At 42.4% G+C, this 12,923-nt stretch overlaps 1 protein-coding gene across 5 annotated transcripts in view; it reads right to left on the bottom strand.

Moving 5' to 3' along the window:
* Window positions 1–4,072: 4,072 nt before the first annotated feature.
* Window positions 4,073–12,923, bottom strand: part of LOC137438361 (DENN domain-containing protein 1A-like) — a 386,103-nt gene continuing 377,252 nt past the window's right edge. For 2 of the 5 annotated variants that reach the window (XM_078767519.1, XM_078767518.1), the window contains 3 exons: window positions 10,677–10,941; window positions 7,003–7,192; window positions 4,073–6,785 (listed from right to left, as the gene is read on the bottom strand). In XM_078767519.1, the coding sequence (XP_078623645.1) occupies window positions 6,412–6,785; window positions 7,003–7,192; window positions 10,677–10,941 (829 nt within the window). In that variant the 3' untranslated portion in view covers window positions 4,073–6,411. Of the gene's footprint in view, window positions 6,786–7,002; window positions 7,193–10,676; window positions 10,942–12,923 lie in introns of those variants that run through there. The other 3 variants (XR_013621220.1, XR_013621218.1, XR_013621219.1) reach the window with 2 other exon arrangements.

The raw sequence follows: 12,923 nt of genomic DNA on the forward strand, positions 1-12,923 counted from the left end.
CATACGAAGAGGTCATTCATTCTCAGATCTGCAATCTACATAATTTTGGGAAGCTCTGCATCAAGTGCTCTCTCTCCCTTCTTGCACCTGTGGTTACAATGTTGACATTTTGAAAGCCTCATGAACTTGAATGAACCATTGCATGCTTGTAGCCTGTCTAAAGAAAGGCTGATTGCCAAAAAAAGGATAAAAATATCCTTTTTTAGAAAAGTTGAAAAGGAAGAAAAAAGGATGGTTTGAGAATTCATTGGGTACAGCACAGATGATGCTTCAAACAAACTTTACTGTATTCGAGAAAATGAAACTCTGCAATCTCAATACAAAAATGCTCAATCTCCATCCATCACAGCAAAACTTCACAGCAAATGCATACAGCGAAGAGAGAGAGTGAGAGAGAGAGTGAGAGAGTGAGAGAGTGAGAGAGAGCTGAGTGCGCAAGTCTCTCCTGCCAGTACCCAGCCTCTGTATCACCAATAGTCCTGTAGTGCCTCCTCGTGGCCACACACGGTAACTGGGCACCTTGCGGACCTAGGCTAATCTACAGGGGATCTTGGAGGACCGCGGCTCCTAGAGCGTGTGGATATGCCCTGGCATCCCATCATCCAGGTCCCAGCTATAGATTAAATAGCACTCTGCCTTGTGAGTCAGGCTTCGGCGAGTCCAAGGTTGAGGAAGACAAACCCCTACAGAAACGTTATGGTGGAGTGGAGTCCCATTAGGTGGATGGTGATCCCTTTTAGCAAGCACCTTCTGGCAGCTCTTCTAATCAGACAGGCTCCAGACGTAGGGACTTCCGTCTTTCCTCTGGATTCAGCCTGCAATGTCGAGAGGAGGGGCCCAGAAACTGGGAAAGTCAGAACCCTCAAAACATGCCCAGGCTATGCAGTCACATACACATACATACATACATGTAACACATAATTCAACACACACACACACACACACACACACACACACACACACACACACACACACACACACACACACACACACACACACACACACACACACACACACCAAATGGAGAGGACACTTCATTCTTACTTTCATTAGTGAGGGAACCAACATGGGTGGTAGCAGTTTCGAGGTTATAATTCTAGCTCGAAGGGTGTAGAGCAAGGGCGCCATGGGTTACTGCTGACGGTGGGAAGGACCATCGTGTCCTATTGGTCAGTCACTGCCCACCTCATGCTGGGCAGCCCCCAGCCAGTAAGGTACTGTCCCGCCAACGTCTACCTTCTCTGAGTGGGTGGGGATTAGGGATCTTTATCCTGACAAGTAGACGGTAAGAGTGTACGTGGAAAACAAAGAAAGAAAATGATCCGGCTTGGTAGTTTGAACATCCGGACGATGTGTTCTGGTATGAATGAAGAAAACTTACTTTCAACATCAAATGTACAGAAGATAGCACTGATTGACTGTGAGCTTCACAAGCTTAACATGGACGTTGCTGCTCTTCAGCAGACAAGATTGGCTGACACCGGATCTATTCAGGAGACCAACTACATCCTTTACTGGAATGGCAAGAGTGCAGAAGATCACCGTCAACATGGTGTAGGCTTTGCAGTAATAACAGAATTATGCAGTCAATTGAGACACCTATGGCGACATCTGAACGTCCAATGTCCCTACGCCTTTCATCAAATGGAGGCTTCATCACTATTATCTGCACTTATGCCCCAACTCTGCGTGCCAATGCTGAAGACAAAGATGATTTCTATGACACACTTCATGAACTTCTCGAGCATGTCCCTCAGGGGGAAAAGCTTGACATTCTCAGAGACTTCAATGCAAGGGTTGGACCAGACATGGATTCATGGCCACTATGCCTAAGCTATCATGGTGTTGGCAAAATTAATGACAATGGGCAACGGGTGTTGGAGCTGTGTGCCCAAAAGGAGCTCTGTGTCACCAACACTTTCTTTCAAGGCAAACATTGGCAGAAAGTGTCCTGGCATCACCCAAGGTCGGGCCATTGGCACCGAATTGACCTTATCATCACCAGGAGATGAGACCTGTCTAGCACTCTTCATACACTTTCCTACCACGGTGCAGATTGTGATACTGATCACTCCCTTGTCATCAGCAAAGTGAAAATGCAGCCCCAGAAGCTTCACACTTCCAAGGGACGTCCTGTGGGAGGAAGGATTCTGTTAAACAGATGACGTCGGGTTTATCAGCTGTGGCCTGGATTGAGGGATGTCAGGTTGGAGCAGAGGTCTCAGATTTTTGAGGTGCACACAGTTAGCAAAATGGGAGTAAGACCTGTTGGCACGGTGCAGGAATGTGGAAAGCTGCTAGGAGAGGGTGTGGGGCAGGGGGAAGCTGGGAGGATGTGGGGTGTGGGGAGAGGAGGGGAGCTGGAAGGGTGCGGGGCAGGAGGGGGAAGGCATAGGAGGGAGGAGGGCTAAGAGGGGGGAGGGCTAGGAGGAGGAGGGGAACTGAGAGGGGTAGTGCAATGGGGAAGATTTGAGAAGGCAGGGTGAGGGTGAAGATGGGAGGAGGCCGAGGAAGAGAGAAATAGGAGGGGGTGGGGGTGGGAGGAGGAAGATAGGTGGATCCGACGAGGTTAGAGGTTTAAGGGGTGGGGCAATGAGAAAGTGGGGACATGAAGTGGAAGGATGTAGAAGAGGGGACACAGATAAAGCATTGGGTTGGAAAGATGCGGGCATGTCAGAGATGTGGTGGAAGGGAACGATGAGTTTGACACCGTTAATGGACGTGAAGGAGAATTGATTGTCATGTGCAGACAACCTCTACAAACTAGACTTCTAAAGATTCCCAATCTGGATATTTGGAAACAGACATAATGAAAGGGGTGAAATGAATGGTTGTTGAAGGCAGGGAGGAAAGTAGTAGTGTTGGTACAGGAGGAGGGGTGATGGACCAAGTGTTTATAATACAGGTTTGGGAAATAAACCTCGTGAAGAAGAAGACGAACACATGAGTATTCCTGTTGGAGCAGTAAGGAAAGTGAAGTACTGTATTTGAAAATTTTATCAAAATATTTTAAATGAAGAAGCATTTAATTCAATCAAGATTCAGTTTGGAGATATTGAGAAATGCAAAGGATAAATAATGAATGTAGGAAGGATGTAAAGGCAGAATGAGTTCGTGACTTTTTTTTTTGGAGTGAATGTTTTTCTTGAAGCGAAGAGGGGGTATGGGATAAAGTTGTGAAGCTGAAAGGACAATACTTGAGATAAAGGATGTGGAGCAAGGTATTTGGTGTTTTAGCAAAAACATATTTTGCAGCCGAATAGCTGAAGCATGGGCGAGTAGGTCAGCCAATCACAGGAACACATAATCAACGAGAGTTCATAGAACATGATACCCCATGCAATGTTACTTTAAATTTAATAAAATAAAATACCACACATTGGGCGACTTCTTATTAATCGCCATCTCTGGGGTCTCTTCAGCTTACCTTGCCTGGCCCCAACCAGTTAAAACAGGAAGGAGAGATCATGTGACATCCTTATAGAGTATAAAACACGCGGACACTGCTGGAACTTCCAGGAAAGAAAAAAGTCGGTATTTCAGGGAAAAAAAATTATTAAAGTGGATTTGGGGTGAATTAACGGGGGTAGAAGAGATCAAGGTTTTGTATGGGGTAAGATAAGAGATGGTGGTGAACAGCTGTTTTAAAGACCTGGAGGGAGGAGTGGGATTGAAGAGAGTGAGTGAGTTTGTTCCAGAGGCGGGAGTGAAGAGGAAGGAAGGAGTGAAGGTGAGCAGAGAGTCATGATTTTGGCAATTTCACCAGAAGAGGGTTGCTGGCAGATCTTGTGCTGGCAGACCTGTAGGAATTTAAAATTTAACAAAGAAAAGTAGACAAAAACACAAACAGCAACATAGGGCCGAAAATACTTACAGTATAACAGAAACAGATGACGGATGTGGTCCAGAAAACATAATTTTGATGTTTTGGCATACCAGGTTATTTTCAGGTCCTTTCTTGAAGAAGAAACGGCATGATGCAACATACAACATGCAAATACCGAGAACCAGAAGCTCTTCTTCGAGAGTCGCAGCTCTTTCCTTGAAAGGAAAGAAAAGTGTTACATTATGCTCGTCTTCTCATTGCCAGTTTATTCATTGTTTTTTGACACAATTCAGACATAAATAAAAGAACAATGCATTAAAAGTGAGAGCTGGCACTAAATGGAAAGCATCGCACCAGTCCTTGGCATGGCACAAAACAGGCGGACAGCAATTCAAGTCAATGAGGTTGGAGTCACAAGAGGTTAAAAACGATTCACCAAATAACGTTAGCTAACAAAGAGAGAGCAGTAGCCCGGCCTCACATTGGAAGGAGTAAACCCCACAAGAGGCATGGCAGCAGAGTCTGAGGACCAACATGTAAATGTACCATTTGCATCCAGGAGGAAACATTCACAAAGACATAGTACCAGAAGTCAAATGAAACTTAACCTGTAACATCTCTGCAACATCAGCACAAGCTCGAGCAATATATAACTCAAGCACAATATATCAACAATATAACTTATTTCACAAGGCTATTCAATATTCATTGTGATATTGTTTCACATTTGATTGAAATGTATGGCCCAGTCTTATTCGAAATGATTTAATCGGGAAACGCAAGTCATTACGGACACAGTAAGCCACAAGTCTGTCTCAGCTGCGGTCTTGTGGAGCAGATAAGGGAAGGGCAAAATATTTTGGGTGTGTGAGATGAGAACGCAAGGTGTGGCATGAGGCTTCATTTAGGTCAGACACCGCAATATTCCTTGATCTGGTATATGGGAAAGCTTTGTTTAGCCTTTGCTGGCCCTGTTTAAGGCTTGAACTACCACAGGCAGCACATTGGTGGAGTGATAAAAAGGGGGCGAGGGGATGGGAGTGGAGGAGGGGGAGGGATTAAAGTTAATAACTAGATGGTATTCATAGAATCACGCTCAATACATTCCAAACAGATCAGATTAAGCATTGTAATTGTCGAATTATGACGTCATAATTAAGGCACCAATGACGTCATTGTTAGCAACACTTATTCCGCATGCAGAGTTCTTTACAATGTGTCATGTTTCAATTTTTTTCCATGGAGCGGTTTCAGAGATAAAGGTGCAACGTTTTACAGTTTTTTTTTTCCAAGTTATGACGTCATAATTTGCATTAAGAATTTTACAGGAGGGGGGAAGGGGTCCTATGGTGAAAATTTTGTGTCCATCAGACCAACAATTGCAGAGAAAAAAAATTCATACTGATCGGATCAAGCGTTGTACTTTTCGATTTATGACATCATAATGAAGGCCCCGATGACATCACCATTAACATATCTTATTCCCCATGGGGAGTACTTGACAATGAGCCATGTTTAATTTTTTTTCCATTGAGCAAGTTTGGGAGATAGAGAGGTGAAGCGTTTCTCCAAGATGGCTTTCGTACCACATGACCTATGATGTCATAATTATGACTAAAATTTATACAAGGGGAGGCGCTCTTATGGTGAAACTTTCGTGTCAATCGGACTTACAGTCGCCGAGAAGATGAATTTTAAAAATGCAGACACGCACGTATGACATACGTAACCGATCGCTTAACCCTGCTTTCCACTTCGCGAGTGCAGGGTAATGATGTGGTAAGAATGGCACCGTCGTAAAATACTACTGTCGAAACCCAATGAGGGTTGACCGAGAAGGCATTTATCAGGTAAGTTGGCATTGCTTACATTGCATAAAGGAATTTTCTCTTTAAAGCAAGAGCAGCATAAGCTGTCCAAATGAATCAATATGGAGGAGTTGTTCACTGATGTCAATTTCTGCCCTTCAGTGTATCGAATGCATTTAAAAGTTCTCCTTTGTTACAGCACAAAGCTGAATGTAACAAGTGGGTGCATTAAAATTAAGACAGGAAAGGCTGACCCTCTTTCCCGACTACCATTCTAGACCGTTAAAGAGCAGACTATCCAAACACGACTTGGATGTCCTATCATCAAACTGGATCACTTATAACAAGGTTTCATTTTTAATTATGATGTTACATCCATTGAAACGTATTTGGGACAAGCCGAATCAGCTTTCCAATTGAGATTCTGACCATCCTGTTGGCTCATGTCATGCCCCCCGCCATACCCCCCCCCCCCCCCCGTATATCCACATTACCAACCACACAGTCTCTAAATCTCTCCAAATGGGCCTTTCTTGAAACCTTTTTGCAATCAGGCAAAGCTCCTTGAAAAGTGAGATGTATTATAAAGACGAAGGGAGCACGGAACATTAACAGCCTTCAAAAGAAAATAAAACAAAATTCGAGATTTAATCAAAAATTAAGTGCAAGGAAGTGCCTTTAGAGCTTTGTGGCTGCAGGCTTTGAGCTTCAGGACAAAGCAATGTGTTGTGAAAGAACATCAAGAGGTTCTGTAAACAAAGTCACTGTCACCCTTCGCTACTTGCTATAATGTTTGCATAGTTCATGGACTGTGCCAGGTGCAGCGGCTGAGACACGAAGAGAGGCCGAAGCAGCGGTGACTTGGGATGCACCTCGTGATCGCCCGGACTGCAGGCTCTCGGAAGCCAAGGATCGACTGTCATTTTCGGGAGTTACACAAAGAGAGGCCAAAACAGTGGTGACTTGGGGTACGCCCCGTGATCGCCCAGACTGCAGGTTCTTGGAAGTGAAGGCTCGACTCCCGTTTTCAGGAATCAAAACCTCAGAAATCGAGTAGGATGTACCCGTGCTCCTGAAAAATGTCTTTTCTGAGAGATTATCTGTCTCGTCGCTTCCTGCTGTGCCGTCTCTCATGTCTTGCTCACACTCCACTGCATCAGAAAGAAAATGCACTTGTTTGTGAACTTTTTGTGACATCACATTCAAGCAAAAAAAATGCAGCCCAATATGTGGCTTCTCAAAAAGAGTTGAACAATTTCAAAATTTAACAATGCTGCTCATCATTCAGTTACGGATAATATATTGGGCATTATTGTCAGTGTTAAGATTTTAAAACATTGGAAAGAAAATTTCCTCAAGGATTCTTACCAGATACGGAAACGTCCAGGTCTTGTTCTGACTCTTCAGTCGTGCTATCAAATCCGTCATTGAGAGCGTCGTCAAATTGCTCATTGGTGGAGGTTTGAAGCGAAACATTCTTGCGCACATTGCACAGTGGTGAACGAGGCAACTTGATTTCCATGTCGGCGTTTCCTTGCCGGATGCTGTCAGGAAATGCCTTTAACAGAAGACAATGACACAACCGTCTCTTTAATTGCTGCAATAATTCGAATTTTAAAAGAGTTCAATGGAGGAATGTTAATATTGAGGTAACGATACAAGTATGATGATTCAAAGGCCACCTTGACCATGGCATAAAGGAAGGCTTAAGAATGACAAGGCTGTTTAGAGGCCATATATTTAAACATACGCAAAAAACATTTAGAACATGAAGAAGAATCGATGAAGCTTAAAAGGAGCACGACAACTTCCCAAATACCAGAATTTAAATGAATGGAAATATTTGGGGAAAAAAATCCCCCAATATGATGTTAATATACACCGATTGGGAATTTTACCATTTATTTCTTGAATATGAAAATAAATAGATGGCCCCTTATATGAGAAAAGAGTAAATAAAAAGTAATGTTACATGTGTTGGGTAGCAGTTGTTTTTAAAGAGTGCTCATGTGGGATACTGCAGTTCATTTTACGAGTGTAAAGGACGAAACGTTTAGGTTGTCGTACTGTTTTTGTGTGTCCTTGGAATGTAGTGTTGTGTGCGATAGGTCAGTTAGGTTAAGGATGTCACATGATCTCTTCTTCCTGTCTTAACTGGTTGGGGCCAGGCAAGGTAAGCTGAAGGGACCCCAGAGATGGCGATTAATAAGAAGTCGCCCAATGTGTGGTATAAAGTTAACTCCCTTTTTCCCCTTTCTTGCGACATCGGCACGGGCCCAAGAACATAATTTCTAGTGCCGCCAATGTCGCCACTTATGTTGAGCCCTGGGAGCAGGATAACCCTCCCACTGATGCAATGACACAGTGTGCTATTGAACAGACCAGCTGGCTACGAGAAGCACCCAATGGCTGGAGCTGTAGGCCATGTCCTGATTGGCAGGACGTCGATGCAATCTGAATGGCTAGATTGTTCCGTGCAAGGGGCAAGAGGAGTTGGGAGATGAGAAATATATAGGGACCTGAGGAAGGACTTTCTTTTTTTTGTTGAGGACATCCGTGGCGTGCTCTGTTCTTCTGTCGGGGGCGCTTCACAGTGCCGAAATATCTGCTGGTGCTGCTCTGTTCTGACTGATCCCTCGAGGACAAGTAAGCTATCAATAATCCTTGCTTGGTTCATGTGTGAGTTTGAATGAGTGTGCGAGCGTGCAACTGGGCCAATCGAGTGGTAGTTTATTGTAATACAAGTAGCCTGAGAGCCCACAAGCTTTTAATTAGACTCTCGTGCACAAAAGGTTTGACCTATTCAGCGTATAAATGGTGAGAGCCTAATGCAAGAATGTGGATTCTTGCGAGTCCCGAGGCAGACAACGGATCCTGGTGCCTTGAAAAAGGGCGACAAAATCGGTCTTAATTAGAGTTTCGTGCACAAGGATATTGCTCCCCTCACATGATAGATATTGGCACCCTGTTCAAAAATATGTGGCATAAGAATGTATTACTGTAGATCGAAGGGGTTCAAGAACGGCCAAAATTAGCATTAATTAGCGTTCCAATTAGACCTTTGAGCCCAAGCATTAAATTAATAGCAAAATATCCTCCGGTCTCATATCAGTCAGAATCGACCACGTAAGAATGATTTCACTTCGACCGAAACTGATCAAGAAGCTTTTTTTTTGATAATTTGCGACCCAATTAAGTATTTTAAATATTTTAGCCCAACTATGAATTTATTGCTTAAACGATAGGTTTGAACTCCCTGATCAAGAATATGTATCATAAGAACATATTACTGTCGACTGGAGGGGGTTCAAGAACTGCCTTAATTAGCATTCTAATTAGACTTTCGAGCCCAAGCATGAAATTGATGGCAAAATATCCTGTGATCTCATATCAGTCGGAATGGGGTATGTAAGAATGGGTCACTTTGATCGAAACTGATCAGGAAGCGCTTCTTGGTAACTACATAACAGTCTTTTGCCGAACATACAAGGCGGCCAATTTTTTTAAACGAGAGTATAGTGTTTTAAGAACGTGTTCATGCAGGCCAGGGATTAGACCCTTAACATAAATGCCGATCTTGTATCAGTCGGGATTCATCACTTACGAATCATTCTGTTACGACCGAAGGTATTGAGAAACGCCGAAATAATGGTTTGGCGAGCTTTTATTCAGAATGGAGAGGAGAGCAACACTTCATATCAAATAATCCAATGAACAAAACGAAGGATAGCTTCTGTCTGCCATCGGACCTATAGTCTGTGGTGGTTCATGGAGCAGGTCATAGTATAGGCCGGCATGAACATTGTATCAATGTCATTGATGATTAAAAGACTAACATAAATGTGCATCTGGCACATGTTGGCGATTTATTTGATATACTATGTCTCTTCAAATTGTGAATCAAAATTTATATCCCAACGTTGGCACTTTTGTATCCCAACGTTTGTTAAATCCAACTCAGGCACTACTCGTCGTCCTCATTGTCCTCATCTGATGAACAAGAATTTTCAGAGTCTACCGGATCTTCATCATCCTCTTCAATGGGTTCAGAATTGGGTTTAAATGATGCAGGGATCTGCTGCCCTTCAAACCAAGCAACTTGATTTTCTGGACCCTCTCTTTATCTCCCATCCTTCATTTTGGTTCCTTCATTATCTGATTTGTGGATAAAGGAAATGGCTTCATTCATGACAGCAATGTGTAGAAGGTGAGAAAATGATTTAAATTCAGATAATTGTGGGCAGTCGGACTAAAGGGTTTATTCATTGATTTTAGTCATGAATAGTCTGTGTTTGTTCGCTGGATCCAACTGTAAATGTGTGTTGTATTTGTGTCTTTTTATTTATTAAATCCTTGTTTTTTAAGATCGTGCATGTCTGCTCCACAATCGGCCTCTCGCTCGTTTCTGCGACATTGCCTTTTCTCTGGGGATATAAATTAGGTTAATACCCTGACTGATTAGTGGTGCGGTTTAAATCACGCTCAAGCGTGGATTGGGAGAACACTGTTCGCTACCGGTTTCGGTTTGCGGTTGGAGTAACGCATTGTCATCATTGGGATTGAGTCACAGTGATGCAGCTTTTTGCTCAACCATGGCCAAAATTCTGGGGTTGCTGGAAAGGTGAAAGTAAATTTAGAGGAGACAAACTCAAGTCATAACTTCAAACAGGAAGGTAGGCTCGGTGTCTCCTCCATTCTGGCCCCACCAAAATATCCCCCAACCTCCCAAACAGCCCTCACAGATAAAAAAAAATAAAAAAATAACCACCTTTAGAGGCCATTTTTCCCCGCAAGCAGGGGTTGGCCTTTTTCGGGAACCGTGGTTGTTGTTGTTTTTTGGTCCCCTTTTTGAAGCAATGTTTTACGGCCGGATGCCCTTCCTGACGCCAACCCTTTTTGCCGCCTTTAACGACAAACAGGGAATTACCAGTGAACTGGTACTCAATTAGCCGACCTCGGAAGGATAATATAAGATAATATAAGGGGTTATTTTGTTTTTACAAAAATAAGGAGTTATCACATAAAGATTATAATTTATTTACCTGCTGCTTCCAAGGTGCCTTTAGCCTTGTGTTCATATCACTGAAACGCTGGTAGTGTGATTGGGAACATGAAGTACCAGTGTCCAATAAGGTGTTTAGACTGCGTGAGGGCATGAGTAACCCTGGTGGCTCGATGTTGGAGATGGGCAGTGAATCATAAATCTCAGAGAGAAGGTCAAATTCCATTGTTGGAAGAGGGCTGAATGCAGGGTCTTCCTCTGAGGATGGTCGTTCTGGTCTAGTGGAAATAGGAGCAGCGTCTGACCTAAGGAAAGAGTAAAATAAAAAAGGCAATAAACATTTATTAGAAAACTAAACCACTGAACATATATATTTCATTTTTCAAAACAATCATATCCCTTTAATCGAATGACAATTTTTCTTTGTGGCCATGGTACTGTCTCAAAGGTTAATTCTTGTGGTATGTATAATAGGATATATTATGTCAAAAAGATTACTTTTGGGAAGACGGGCTTCACGGTCATTCCTCAGCAAAGCCATTCCTCAGCTGCTTTCATCTCCAAACATGAGTATATGAGTATGTATACAAGGCCTACCTCCAAAGATTATGGAGTATGGCTCTATTCTGTAGTCTGGTGCCATAAGATCTCACCATACAGCACTGGCAGTGGTGAAATTCAAGTCACATGGCAGAAGGATACAGGCATAAGTGTTTCAGATTGAATTAAAAGGGAAGTCTTGTAAAAGAGGAATTTTCTTGCAATTGGAAATATTTGCAATTATTACATAGGACAGAAGTGTGCATGTATAAACTCTAGGAATTTGATAGCGAAGACACATAAGATATACACACGTGAAACACATAATTAATAGACAAGCTCTCTTCTTGTGAAAATACCGAAATCCACTCCTGCTCACCTCCACTCATTCAGTCCTGTCTTTTCCACCTGTGGTACAAATTTCCACATTCTCCCCGATCTCATTCTTCCCTCCAGGTCTCCAAGACAGCTGTTTACTGCCATCTAAAATCCAAAACCATGATCCTTTCAACCGTCATTAACCCCCTCACTCCCCACCCCAATCCCTCCTCCATCAAAATCTCGAGCCAGAAAGTGGAGCTGCTGGACCAGCTTTCGAGAGGAGAGTGCGGCCTGTGTGGGCAGTCATTACCAAGTGAATTAATACGCCTTTTGCTACATACGTACTGGGCACCAAGGTGGTCACCCAGGTCCGGGATGTCTACATAAAAGGATGGAGAAGGCTTTGAACGTATGGATAGAGGACAACGCGCAGAAGAACATGGCCCGGTTGCTTTAAGCATCCTTAAGGGTGTAGTACTGGTGAACAGGTGATTTTTTTGATTTTTGATTTTTTTTAGCTGAACAGTTTCCTTATAGTCTTATAAACAAGAATCATGCTATTAGAGGTCATAGAAGTACCCCTAAATATGGAAAAATTCAAATTTCAATTCAATTCAATATAATATTTTGCATTTTGCATGCATGAAATTTGTTATAACTTTAATTTGCATCATTCTTTTGGGCTGAAATTTGGACAGGATATTCAGAACATCACTTCCTTTAAAATGATGAAGGCTTTTGTTTATAGGAGTAGCCATTGTGGATTTATTGAAGGACAACCAAGTTTTATCTGGTAATTGGCATAATTAGCTAATTAGTGAACATTTGACATAATTTCACAAAATCCTCTCATCAGGTAGTAGAGTAACACATGTATAATACATGTACCAAGTTTTGTGTGAAAAGAATGATAGGTGACATAGAAGATAGAAGTAGAAATGTGTTCTTTGTTTTTCCTTGTTTTTTATTGAGTCTAATTTATGCAAATTATATGCATGTAACATGACAAAGAAGCGTTGAAACTGGTCTGAGTTAAAGCCAAGATTATATCTTTCAAGAAAAACTGAAAATTAGATATTAACTTGACTTTGTTTTTGTGTAAAGGCCTCTCAAAGGTACCTATGTAGTTTTCTCAATTTTTCACCAGTACTACACCCTTAAGGGAAAAGTTAAGGGCATCCTTAAGTTGAGGATAGTTGAATTTTTGAATATCCTTAAGGTTTCTCTTAAATGCTCCCTCAAAGTTAAGGGACCTCTCCCCAATGCCATAGGTTTTCCCCACCAATTATAAGCACCCTTTCATAAATTAGTGGGTATTACACATTGTAAGGAAGGTCATGCATGCTTCATTGTTTGGAGGTTTGAACTCATTTGCATACACATATTGAGCATGATCATGGTTTCATGTGCTTTATGGTTAAGGAAA

The sequence above is a fragment of the Myxine glutinosa genome, chromosome 13 (assembly GCF_964187855.1).
Source record: "Myxine glutinosa chromosome 13, kmMyxGlut1.1, whole genome shotgun sequence".
Classification (NCBI taxonomy): Eukaryota; Metazoa; Chordata; class Myxini; order Myxiniformes; family Myxinidae; genus Myxine; species Myxine glutinosa.